Below are 13,067 nucleotides of genomic sequence, written 5' to 3'. Positions count from 1 at the left end.
AAAAAATACAGATAGAAAATTGCTTTAATTCTTTTTTCAGTTATCCAAGGCTTTTATTAAGAGCTGGAGAGCTGCAAGATACTGAATCTGAAACTAGTTGCTGCACTGGGACTCACACCCAGTCCTGGGCATTGAGCCAGCGTAATCTGGGGAGTAATTTCATGTTTGGGACCAGAACAGAACATTTCTATAGGATTTTGATTTAAAAGTAAATGTAAGACTTTTCTGTGGTTGTTTAGAGCTATTCAGATACTCAGATTAATATTTTAAATCATAACGAAGATGGCAATGTTTGAGATTGCTGTAAACTTGCAACAAATAACAAAATATCAATTAGTGCTTTTTATCTCACTGGAAATGGTAGCTCCTATAGTGACAATTTCATAACATTCAGTTGTTGTAAGGTGCTTCCTCAAGATCAGCTCTTAATGACTCTGAGCTGACTCTTCTAGGAACAGATGTTGATTAAAGAACTGAAAGACTGAGAATAAATGTCAGTTAAAAATCTTTATCTCTTTTCTTCAGAGTTTAATTATCATTTTCATTCATCTTGCTCCTTTTTGTGTGCCTGGTATATGGGATGTGTGACTGTGGGAGTCATGGGGGTTTAGATTATAGAAGGTGTATGTCTGGAGTCTGGGCAATAATGACATGGCTGCATCTGAAGTGGATGCATGTTCAGGAAGCAGTGTGGTACCTGTTCTGCCATGAGACTTTAATGGGACTGAGCCTTCTGAGCACAGGGGTAGCATGGCAGCTGAGTAATGCAAGTTCTCAGAGGCCCAGATATGTGTATGTACATACACATGTGCCTTAACTGTGTATGTTTATGGGTTTTTGCATACATTGACACATGTAGAGATTTGCTGATAAGAGAGGTTTTTCATATCAGTTGACTTTTGGTTTTAGGTGGCAATTTGTATGTGTGATTTTGACACTGCATCTTGATCTTGGTAGCATGGTAATTTGGTTGCCATGTGAATACAAATCTGCAGGGGAAAAATTGAAAGCCTCTTATTGTAGGTTGCCAAATATCCTGGGGTCTTCCTCAGAAAGGATTGCAAGTTACATTTTTGCATATTAAAAAAACAGCTGCTGTCCTTGAAGTCAGAACTGTACCTTTGCAAGTATTGTATAATACACTTGCACTAAATTTTCTGAGGAACTAGGGTCGATATTTTTCTCTTTGAATTTCACGGATTACCTACTTACTTTAACTTTGGGTCACACAGCTCAGTAGGGAAGCAAAAGAAAAGAAGAGAGCCTGGAAAGATGCCATTTTCAGTGGCACTTGTAAAAATCATTTCTGTAAGGGAATAAGGAAGGGTAAATTCATCCTACCCTGCTGGGCTGGTGTGAGAGCTCCTCAGAGCTTCAATCAGTATCATGAGGTGTCTTTTTCCAGATGTGGAGTTGAGCTGCATCTGAAGCTCCTGTGCCCTGGTTTGCAGAACACAGTGCATCCTTAAGGTCATGCAGCTTCTTACTGGTTTGTGTGGCAATAATGTCTGTGTTTTTACGAATGGTGAAATGCATGCACCTTGCAGCAAAGCTGCAGAAAATGTGTCAGTCTAAGATTCAGGCTCATAATGTCAGCTCAGCTGTGAAATGAGGATTATGCTGCTGACTTTGTATTGATCTGTATCTTAAAGTAAAATTGCCTCACTTTGCTGTAGGTTCCCAGCACTTCTGCTGACTGGTACTGTGTGTTTTGCTCAGTGACAAATAATCCCTTGCCAGCTGCTATCCTCTGGGTTGAATTGGTGGCAAGAGCAGCTGGGCTCACATCCCTCACTTGGGGCATGGATGGCTTGATGTGTCTTGGTGGGAGAGCATGGTGGTACTGTTTGAAACTGCAAGTGAAATAATTTAGTGTGGCAACAGCTGGTGTAATTTGTTTAGGTCTGTAATGATACTATGTTTAAAAGATTCTTGCATGTATTGTGTAAAGTAGGTATCATAATGAGTGGTGACTCATAATGTAATTTTTTTCTCATACATTTATGTGAAGAAAAATAAGTTGGGTTTTTTAATTAATAATTTTTGAAAGTTTTTCACAATGTTTTATGTTCCCTTCTGTCTACCTTTGAATCTAATAGGACAGAGTAAAATTCAGTTTAAAGTGGTGTATAAGTTAAGTAAAAGTGTGTTAGGGAGATAGTGGTGCTCAGTGTCACAGGGGCGTTAGAGAAATGCCTAAATTTCAGATTGAGATTAATAGGACAGTGGCTTAGTTCCTTTTGTTGCTACATGTGCCATCAGTGGGGCACAAGTGATGTTGACAAAGCAGGCAGTAGTTAAGGTGTTGATAAATCCCTCTGGAAACAGGTGATGAAGCAGTTCAGGTGGTGACATTCTGCCTCCTTATGTAGAAATGCACTTGGAGTGGAGAGACCCCAGCCCGTAGTGCTGAAGGTGGGTATGGTGACAGGATCACATCCAGAGTGCTCTAGCTGCCTCTGTGGCATTTAATTGAGGAAGGTTTGTAACAGAGAAGGTGGAACTGGGAAACTTGAGTACTGCGTTCTCAAGTGCCCACAAGTGTTGTCTAGTAGCAAAATGGAAAGGTCAGCAGTGAGAAAATGAGCAGTGATGGGCAAAGCCCAGAAGTGCAAAGCAAGATGCTGCTAAAATGTGCGCTGTAGTTTCTCTCCCCAGCCTGCATTACTTGAGGGCAACTGTATCATGTATTGGGGAGAAAAAAAAGGTTTTGTGGAAGGTATTATTGTTTGTATTACTTACAATATTTAGAGCAGCCCACGGTTCTGAAAAAATGAGAGCAAGCCTTACCCCATGTTTGTTCTCCCAACAGCAGAACTGAAATGCCACGTGCATTCCTTGCCTTTTGGCGAGAAGTGTTGGAGCAGTTTGGCTTGGCTTCAGCTGAGTGTCCCTGACAGTGTGTTCACACAGATGAGCTGAGGCAGGTGTTGGCAGTTCTGAGACCTTGGAGGGAGGCTGCTGCACCTGCTGGGCCTGGCTCAGGACCCCTGGATCTGCTGGGCTGAACCTGCTCTGTCTTCAGGGCCAAGGAGTCAGAACCAGTGGGAGGTTGTGTGTTAGGACTCGCAGGGCTCCACTTGCTGTCCCAGTGTAAGTTTTTCATTCCAAAAGTCATGCTACACTCTCAGTATAATGAAAATGGTGTTTCAGACTGATTTTTTTTGTCCACAAAGACCTGTAATGTCTTAAGGAATGTTTTTCCTCAGCTCTGGAGTCAGTTTGTGTGTATTCCAGCATATGTCTGCTTGATATCCCTGGATATATCCTGCATATTGAAAAAGTTTTGGGTCAGCTGTGATTCTTGGGCTAGGTTCTGTTGAGCTCTTCATAAAAAAAAAAAGTAAAATTAAATATTTTTGCAAGGTTGGTGGGAGGCTTTCTCTGAGGACAGTTTTCAATTAAAGGATTATCAGTGTCCTTTGTGCTGTAGCATGTCTTGGGCATGCTGTCAGGAAGGAAGGGAGGCATGCTCACACATGTGCTTGCCATCATTCTTGCTAGTTTTAACAGGAAACTGAAAATCTTAAAGGCACCATATTTGAGAAGTTGTTTCACTTTGCTGGCCTTAGATTTTCAGTCACATAGGTGAAGGGAAAGTGATATTCTTGTATGTCAAGATACTTTGATCTAGAGAAGTGGCTTTTAGAATAGACTGTGTTCTACATTCCATTATTGTATTTTATTTTTGTTACACTTTAGATGTTTTAGGGTATATGTAAAATGAATCATGCTTCATGACGTTGAGGTGCTGGAGTGTGTCCAAAGGACAGCAAAGCTGGTGAAAGGACTAGAGAACAAGAAGGGGCTAAGGGAGCTGGGGGTGTTTGTCCTGGAGAAAACTGGGCTTAGGGGAGACTTTATTGCTCTCTACAATTGCCTGAAAGGAGGTTGTAGACAGGTGGGGCTCAGCCTCTTCTCCCAGGCATCCAGTGACAGGGCAAGAGGAAATGGCCTTAAGCTGCACTAGGGGAGGTTTAGATTGGATGTTAGGAAACAATTCTTCACTGAGAGGGTTGTCAGGCATTGGAACAGGCTGCCCAGGGAGGTGGTGGAGTCACTGTGGAATCACAGAATATTAGGTGTTGAAAGGGACTCTAAAGATCATCCAGTCCCAGCCCCCTGCCATGGGCAGGGACACTTTCCACCAGACCAGTGCTCAAGCCCTTCTCTGACCTGCCTTGAACACTGCCAGGGTTGGGGCATCCACAGCTTCCCTCAAAGTAACAGTTAAGTGCTCCATTGAGCTATAGCCTTGAAGGAAAAGTCAACCTGTTAGCCTGACTCCAACCTGCATTATGTCCTCAGTTATCTTCATGTGTGGGTCCTAGAAGGAAATGGCCCTCGGTGGCAATGGTCTTCAATTTCTGCTGTGTGCACACCTTGAAACATGTTCCAAAGACTTGGAACAGTGCAAAAGGAAAAGGTTGAAAATTTTGAACTTTTTTTTTTCCTTTCAATCCTTGGTTATCTAAGCCTGCTCAAATATTTACATTCTATTATTCACATAGCTTGCTTTTTAAAATGACTGAATAAATTTCAGTGTTGTTTTAAGTAAGTCTCTTGACTACCAGTTCTTTGGTACAATAAGAAGAAAAAAAGGACTGAGTAGTGCACTTAAATTTCTGTTTTGCCTCTTCATCACTGATTTCTTTAGTTACCCAGTCTTAAATTTATCTTGACCAAATTTACTGCTAGGGTATTAGAACAGGCTGGAATTAAATTTAATTTTAAAAGTAGAAATCTTAAAAAGCAGTAGCATATATTCTTCCAGCTGGTATTTGTGTTCACATTAGTGTTAATCTCAGAATACTTTTACTTAGATTTTTCTCCATGATTTTAACTTCTACCAGAAACAGTATTTAATGTCTCCATCTTAAGACATTAACATTCAAGAAGTGTTTTTATTTCACCCTTTTCTCTTGGGTGTTTGCTAGGGAACTTGGGTCGCCTGCAGGTCATGCTGCTGTTTTTGAAGCGTTGTCTTTGTAGGCTTCATTGAACTGTGTAGCCTGTCAGTGACAATACTGTCCCTGGAGGTATCATCAAGACTGTAGATGTGGCACGTGGGGACATGGCTGGACCATCCAGGTGGTGGACTTGGCAGTTCTGGGTTAATGGTTGGACTCAATAATCTTAGAGGTCTTTTCCAACCTAAATAATTCCATGATTCAGTGAAAAGCCAGAGGAGCAGTATTTGAGAATGATGGAAATATATGTATGCCCAGCCTTTATGTTGTGTTAGGCACTTTTTATGGTGGACAGTTGTGTTTAAAGAAGGAAATGCTCCTGAATTAATAATAACACAGAAGTGTTGCTGTGGTCAGTCCATGCTGAATTCTTCATGTAACGTGGAGAAATTGTCTTTTCCTCTCTGTTTTCCTGAGGGGGAGGGAATGGATAAGTGTTTGCATTAACAATTTTTTTTTCTTGTCTTCTTCTGTCTTACACATCAATAAAACCTTAAAAATTAATTTTGGTTACAGCTAAAGCAAAAACTAGTAAGTGCAGTACTTGGAATGTCTGAAAAACTTCCATGAAATGAACTTGAGAGGGAAAAGATTTACTAATTGGTATCTTTCATGTTCTAAATGTAAGGAGACATTAAACAAGAGACTTATGTAATGTCAGATCATCTAATTTGCTCTTGAAATGTGTCCCAGTGTTAGTTGGAAGCGACTTCTGTGTAAGGGAAAGCAAAAATGATACAAAACTGAAAATCCTGAATACAAATCTTGTTCACCCTGTGGAAAGTTATATCTGTGATTTGCTTCTAGAAGAGAATATAAATATAGCTGTGCCCATAAGAACTGCTCTGGGCTGTAACTTGGCTGACTGGTCAGGCATAACTGTACAGAAATGAGTGTTATTTGCCACAGAGAACTCCTTTTATTCATGAACTATCTCTGTCTCCCTCGAAAACTGAGATCAGAGGAGAGCCTGGAACAGAGTCACCATGTAATTGGAACTTGCTGAGAAATGTCGTGCCTGTCGTTTGCTTAGAATGGTAGGCAGAGAATACCGTAGCTCCAGGGTAGCAAAGATCACATCCAAGTTTTTCCAGCAACCTAGCCAAACCTGAAGGAGTTTTCCCTCCCAGCCAATTAGCTCTTGAAAGCCTTCCAATTTCCAGCTTTCTTTTCTTTTAATAATCCGTGTTAAAGTGTACTGGAACACGATCACAAACATTTGTTCTTGTAAGAATGCTGCCTGCAGCCGAGAGGCATTTTCATTTGTGGTAGGTTAGTTGCTGCTTAGATTAGACATGAAGTACTGTAAAGTTACAGATAGATCTTGTGGTCTGATACTGGTAAATCCTCATGCTGTGGTTGTGTGGTGTTTGAATGACATGAGCTGAAACTTCTGGTAGTGGGTCTCACATTTTGGAAGTTTTAGTGTAAAAGCAGGTGCAGTTATTGTTACTAGCTAGTGAAGTCAGCCCGTGCAATTCAGTCTTGTTTTTGCTTGAAAGTTTTAAAAACCTCTGAACAGAAAACACCCCAGTGCTTTATTTATTTATCCCAGTGAATTATTTTAGTCCCAGTGTTTGGTACATCCCATGTTTTGGAGACATTGGTGTACAGAAATCTCAAATAGAAACTACTGCTAGATTTAGTCAAAGGGCTTTCCAAATGTAAGGTTGTATCAAGCCTTTTTTGCATAAATTATGGTGCTTTAAAATAAAATCTAAGAAAATGGGTAATAATGGTGAGAGATGTATAGCCTTTTTCAATCTTGTTTCTTTGCTCTCTGTTCTGTTTTAGTCTTTATTTTTAGCTTCATTTGACTAGAGACAGATGAGGGAGATCCTTCTAGCTGCTGTGTCCTTTTAACTCTTACCAACTCCTCAGGGAATGCTAATAACGTACTAATATTAAAAGGAGTATTTTCATTACTGTACAGTTGGCTAATTGCTCCTAATAGAGGGGAGCAGCCCACCAGAGTAAGAAAGAAGCAGAAAGGCATAAAGTGTATTGGGACTTTTGAAATTTATTTCAGCAGTTTTTCCTAGGCGCAGTGTTGGGGAGCTTTTCTCCCTCTGTGCCTGGAGAATACCGTTTGTGTTTCTCTTCCCACACATGCCATCAGCTCGTTCCTATGGGCTGGTACAGTGAGAGCAGGAGCAACAGCTTCACCCTTCACTTTCTTCCACCTGGGCAAATCACACTTCAGGTGCTGCTGGTGCAGGGAGGTGGCATGGGCTGGGGAGTCACAGCCATGCTGATTCCCACCCATGTCAGGGCCTTTTACATCTCTGTGAAAGCTGTTCCCTTAGCTCAGGTCACCTGTGCTTCCCTTTCCCTTTGCTCTTGTGGTGATTGTTTTCTCTTCCGTTTTGACACGCTTCCTGGAAGCGTGTAGGGCTTAGATATTGCTCATGGCTTGCATTCATGTCATTTCTTGATAAGCAGCTTTGTGGTGTTTTTGTTGTTTTCCACCCACTACAGGCAGTCACTCTGCAGTGTCAGGCTGTGGGTGGAGAAAAGATGGCAAGAAGTAAAGTAATTTGTGTAGTGCCTGGTCAGCTCAGTTTCCTCTGCAGCATGTCCTGAACAGGTCTGTTCTTACCTCGAGTCCCTTTAAATAATTAAAAATCCGACAGGATGAAGAGACATGGATTGATTTAATTTTTAAGCATATAATGTGTCATTAATATGGGACACTGTCTCTTTCCTTAATGATAATGGTGGCTGTGCAGTAGCAGTGATAATCTGTGGTCTCAGGAGCAAAGGGAAGGAAGGAAAGAATTTCACCAGGTTATTTCAGAATTGAGTAACACTAAAACCAGTGGTTGACTTGGTAAAGACTTTATCCTGTTATCAAATCAGCATCAGAGCTTTGGCAGTGCAAACTTACCTGACTGTCATTGTTCAAAAGGAAGGAAATAACATCTTATTTTTCTAACAGAATAAACACATTTTCAGCCCCACTCCCTGTGCTGCAGCCCACGTGCACTGCTAGAAAAGCAGCGCCTGTGTTGGTTTTTCCTCTCTGTGTCATGCAGAAGCTTTGATGTGTATTACTCAGAAGTTAGTTGCTACAGCACCCATCCTTCATCCTCTTGTCGTGCCTGCTCCTATCACAGTAAGACTTATGAGTTGAAGAAGCAATTGGGTTTTTTGTTAAAGTTTTGCCACGAAAGATTTAGTGTCATCCTTTACTGTTTCTATCTTTCATAATGTATTCTAACCACAAGTTTGAAAATGTGCCTCTTTCTGAAGAAGTGCAGCAGAGTTTGGTGCAGTTTTAGAAAGTTTACAGATGTGCCACTGGGATTTGCTGAGCTTTTGTGCTTAATAATTTAAATATTGCTATTTCTGAAGATTTTATAGAACTTAGGCTCAAGGCCCATGGGATCATCTGATCTGACCTGCATATGAATCATAAGCAAGTAACTTGCATAAGTTATTCTTAAATTGAGCCTGAATACTCATGCTGGACTAAAGCCCAAAGATGTTTGGCTGAAGCAATCTTCCCGAAAGGGGAAACATCAAGATGGGTGCATGTTCCTTGGGTGTGGAGCTTCACTGCCCAATTGTCCTCCCTCTTTTATCATCCAAGGTCATAATCAAGATCTTTCTGCTTTCATTTCCCACTGTTTTTGTTATATTGTGTAGTAGATTAGAGCTTTCAGTACTTACGAAGTTATATGTGAATTGCAGACACCTCCTGGTTTTCCTTTTTCTTCAGCTGAAGTTTCAACTCAAGACTCATTTGAAGGCATTTTCAGCAGTCTGTCTCTCTTGTAGCTCACTTCTACCCTCATCTAAACTTTATTCTTGCTCTTTTTGCTCTTTAAAAAATGCAAACCGAAGCTGTGTTCAGTTTTTTGGTTTCAGTAACACTTTTTAAGATCTTGTTTTGAGATTTAAAATCTTGCCTGGGCTTTAGCCCAAGTCTGAAGCCAAACTGTTGTACAGTTCGCTTCTTTTTATGGCCATATTTGAATGCAGCTGCTGTAGCTTTAGGAATTAAGTTTCTCAAAGTGCACAGGGTGAATATATTTGGGGTCTTCTGGTGGTTGTCTTAAACTTCAGCACAGTTAAGTACCTAATTAAATTTAATGCAAAATCTACTCCTCTTTTTTGCTAGGAGAGCGATTTTATTTTGATGTGATGCATCAAAATGGCCATTATAATCTCTGTTGATTTGGCTGCTGCTAAGCAAAGAGGAGAATGCAATCTTAAGTATATTTGCATGCATTTGTAACTGTTCTTGTCCAAATCCTCCAAAACTGTGTGAACTTTGTTAGGCACATGATCTCTTATTTGAAGTGTACCTCAGTCTGACTTTTCCTTGCGTAACCAAAAATTTGGTTTCATTTAAATATGCAACTATCAGTCAATCTGTAGATATAGATATGTGCCTATGTATGTATACAGATACTTACAGATATAAACCTTTGCTTCCTGATCCTTAGAAGACAAAAGACTTGAAATTTTCACGGGGTATCAGACTGTTCAGGTGTTTACAGGATGTGAGTTACATTTTGCATAACTTAACAGTTCTTCAGTAATGAAAAAAACCCAAAAGCAAAACCAAATTTGATCTCTGAACTAGGCAAAGATATAGTAAAATACTCCAAATCTGTTTAACTGGAAAGAAAGCTACACTGAAAGATTTCTGCTGTGGACTATCTATGAGACAGTGGCTTTTTTCTTAAAAGCTTATTTTTGAGTGCTGGGTTACTGTTGGAATAAGTACCCACTGGTAGCCTTTCATCTGAAGGTTATGATGAGTTGCAGAGCAGACTGTTAGTAAAGGAGAACATTTTTGTGCAGATTTCAACACTTAAAATTTTGGCTCTCATTTTCCTCTTTTGTATAATAGACTATTGCTTGTGTGAGTTTAAATCTGTTTTTATTGTTGACTGTTTAATTACAAAATGGGTAAACCTTGCCTATTAAGGCTGGTTTTATGGTACTTTTCAAATACTAGAAAGAACTATTAATAACACCAAAGTAGTATTAAAATACTATTTTCTTTAGGATGGAATTAACCTTTTTATGGATAGTGCCATTTGGTTATGAGTTACTAGCTTCAGATATTTGTTTATCATTTGATCTCTTTCTTCTGTAACATGGTTTCTACTAACAGGTCTGTGAGGATTTGTTGCCATATTCAAAAAGACATTTATTTTAAAGATGTACAATGAATTAAGACATCTAAGAACATCCAGAGACTGAAATCTTACATGTTGTGAAAGTTCATCCATTCTAATACTCCAGTGTGCCAGCAGTGGTGCCCTGGAGTGATGTGGTCCCACGAGTGGCCTGTGGGATGCTTGGATTTGCCCAACACTTTTCCCTGGAGGAGCTGGGAGTGGCTGAGTTGCAGGTACACACCAAACAGTGCTTGCTTTTGCCTGCCAGACCTGTGCTGTTCCTCAGAGGGACATGGGGAGCCAGCACCTGTCCCCTTCTGGCCACTGTGTGCTGGGTAAAACAGGCTGTACGTTTCCACATGGCCACGTTCTCCTCCTCTGAGTTTGGTGCAGGCAGCTAGAGCAGGACAGATGGATGTGTTTGGTCGCTGCTGTTGCTGGGGAGGATGTGAGAGAAGGGATGTGGAGAGAGGAGGACGTGTGCTGCTCTGGGGGATTCAGCAGTGGGAAGGAGCCACAGTTGCTCCCTGGGCTGATGGCTCTCCCAAGATAATGAATCCCTGGACTGTCCTCTGCAGCTGCTGAGATGGGGTTTTGCTGGCCTTTTTTCAGCTCCTGTTAGAAGAATAACAGTTCATCCAAAAGCCAGTGCTTTTTGATAATTTAGGCTTTTTTTAGAAAGGCTTTTGAGTACTCTCTTGGTTTTCTGCTTCTGCAAAATACTGTCTTGTAGCACAGGAATCTTCAGGAGATTCAACTTGACTGAAAGCTGTGACAATTGGTTTTCCTTTCTTTTCAGCCTTGGGAAAAAACTGTGAGCCTGTACCAGATTGTTATTATTCCTCAAGCAGATAATTTTCTAGGCTTGAAGGAAAGAAGCGTTTTTCTGATTTCTGTGTTTTGCAAGCTGAATTCAGTTTCGTGTTCCTAATCCTATTTTGACTGAATTTGCACTGGTGTACTTTGAAATATTTGCAGAAAAAATATCTGTAGTGGTTGAAAAAAGAAAAAGTGCTTTTTTTTTCTGTTGATGTGCTGTTTGATAAAAGATGAAGAGATTGATAAAAGACAACATATTTTGCATTTGTAAGTGCTGATTACTCTTCATGTAATGAAGAGCATCTTAAATTCAGCTTAACAGGAAAATTGTCCTGAACTGCAAAAGTCTTTACCAGCACTGTCTGTCTCAATAGGTGATTATTTTTTTTCTTCTATATGTATAAATGAGATGCATAGAGTATCATGAAAACATTCTAGTTCATAGTCCTTTGAAGTCAGAGATCCTAGCGTCAGATGACATTCCTAGGATGATCTCCAAACTTGTCTGTGATTTCTGGGAGAATCAAAATAGCTTTCCCTTGAAATTCCTATATTCCCTTTCCTTTGTGCCATTGATGATAATGGTAATAGTCATAAGAAAACCTTTTGCTACTGAGGAATTGCACTTCTGCATTTCTGGGTTCTTTCTTGTAGAAAGAGGATCATGTTTTTCCCAGAAGTTATGCCCAGGTTTCCAGCAGCATGTCAGGCTGCTCATCTCATGGGCTGCAAAATGCAGGGAGGTGAAAAGGAAACCAAGAGAGCATAAAAGGGAAAAATACAAATAGAAAATACGTTTGTAAAGAGTTGCGTGGTGAGGAGAAAAATGCAGGGAAGTGGAAGACCTAGAAAATTATTAGATAAAAGGGAAAGGAGAGAAGAGTATGGGCATGGATGCTGAAGGAACAGTGAAAGCTGTGGACGGGAGAACTTGACCCCAGGGCAAAAAGACTTTGTTTTCTTTTCCTAAGACCTGGGCCTTAATTTCCAGTTTTACTTTACATTCACAAGGGCATGAAAGGGGAATGAGAGAATTGTAGAAAGGGATAATCACAGAATATAAACACATCAGTGCTCATATGTAGTCTCACATAAATGCCTGCATCAAATGCAAGAGAATGTGCATTTGGAGATAGAATATGCAAGAGCACTAAGGCTGAGAAAGGCACACTGGGAGATACTATGTACTATTTTAGAAGCATGTTTTCAGTGGATACAGGCACGTAAGCTTTAGCAAATTGGTAGTGGAGTGGAATTTGGGAACAAATAAATTTAGTGGATTTTAACCTTGATAAGGAAAGTAATTCATGGAAGTTTGTATAATGTATGATGGATTTGAATTTTTAACTGGTAAATATTTTTTAGGAATGGTTTGGAGCTTTTTTTTGTTTGGTTAGGGTTTTTGTTGTTGTTTTTTTTGTTTGTTTTTTGGGGTTTTTTTGTAGTTGTGGGGTTTTCTTTTTTGTTGTTTTTTTTTTTTTTTTTTTTAAAGTTGTAATAGCACTGAGAATGTTAAACTGTGAAAGTTCCACTCTTTCTAATCTTGACCATATAAAACACTCTGGCCTCGATTTTGCTTGTTTACACTCAGTTGCAGTAACTACTTTTTTTTTCAATCATGTCTAATCTTGGAAACGTGTCTATCTGTTGAGGGTTGCGCATTTGTTTGTAATACATAATTCTTCAATAATTTCATATAACAAGCTATGTTCCTGTGCCAAGCTGTGGCTTTGGGGCATGGTGGGAAGAAAGTGATGGTAAATGGGAAATTCCTGACCTTGTGTACCAACTTCTCAAGCTGCTTTATCTGTTTTAATCCAAAAGCAGCCCTTAGAACTGAAGTCTAATCCCAAAGCTGTGTTGATGCAAATGATTTGCATGCCAAAAAGAACCACTTGTGCAAAGAAGGATAAAAAAGTGAGCCTCAAGATGGATTTTGTTTTGCAGTAGCTGCTTAAGTATGTAAACTTGGTCTTATTAAAAAGAATGAGAAAATCTATGTCTGCCATGGAATAATCATAAATGTTTTTTTTGCTGTTCTTTCTTTCCAGATTTGAACATGGAATTCAACCCATCAGATCATCCACGGGCCAGTACGATATTTCTCAGTAAATCACAAACAGATGGTAGGTTACTGAATTTA

General features: G+C 39.9%; 1 protein-coding gene across 1 annotated transcript in view; it reads left to right on the top strand.

Annotated features, from left to right (window-relative positions):
• The window catches only part of CCNY (cyclin Y), a 125,787-nt gene that overhangs the window by 66,774 nt on the left and 45,946 nt on the right, over nucleotides 1-13,067 (top strand). The window contains exon 2 of the mRNA XM_085050340.1: nucleotides 12,976-13,050. Within this exon, the coding sequence (XP_084906466.1) occupies nucleotides 12,976-13,050 (75 nt within the window). The remainder of the gene's footprint in view (nucleotides 1-12,975; nucleotides 13,051-13,067) is intronic.

This window comes from Lichenostomus cassidix, chromosome 2 (assembly GCF_008360975.1).
Source record: "Lichenostomus cassidix isolate B80296 chromosome 2, HeHo_3.0, whole genome shotgun sequence".
Classification (NCBI taxonomy): Eukaryota; Metazoa; Chordata; class Aves; order Passeriformes; family Meliphagidae; genus Lichenostomus; species Lichenostomus cassidix.
Note: the sequence above shows the minus strand (reverse complement) of the source record. Positions and strands in the feature narration are given on the sequence as shown.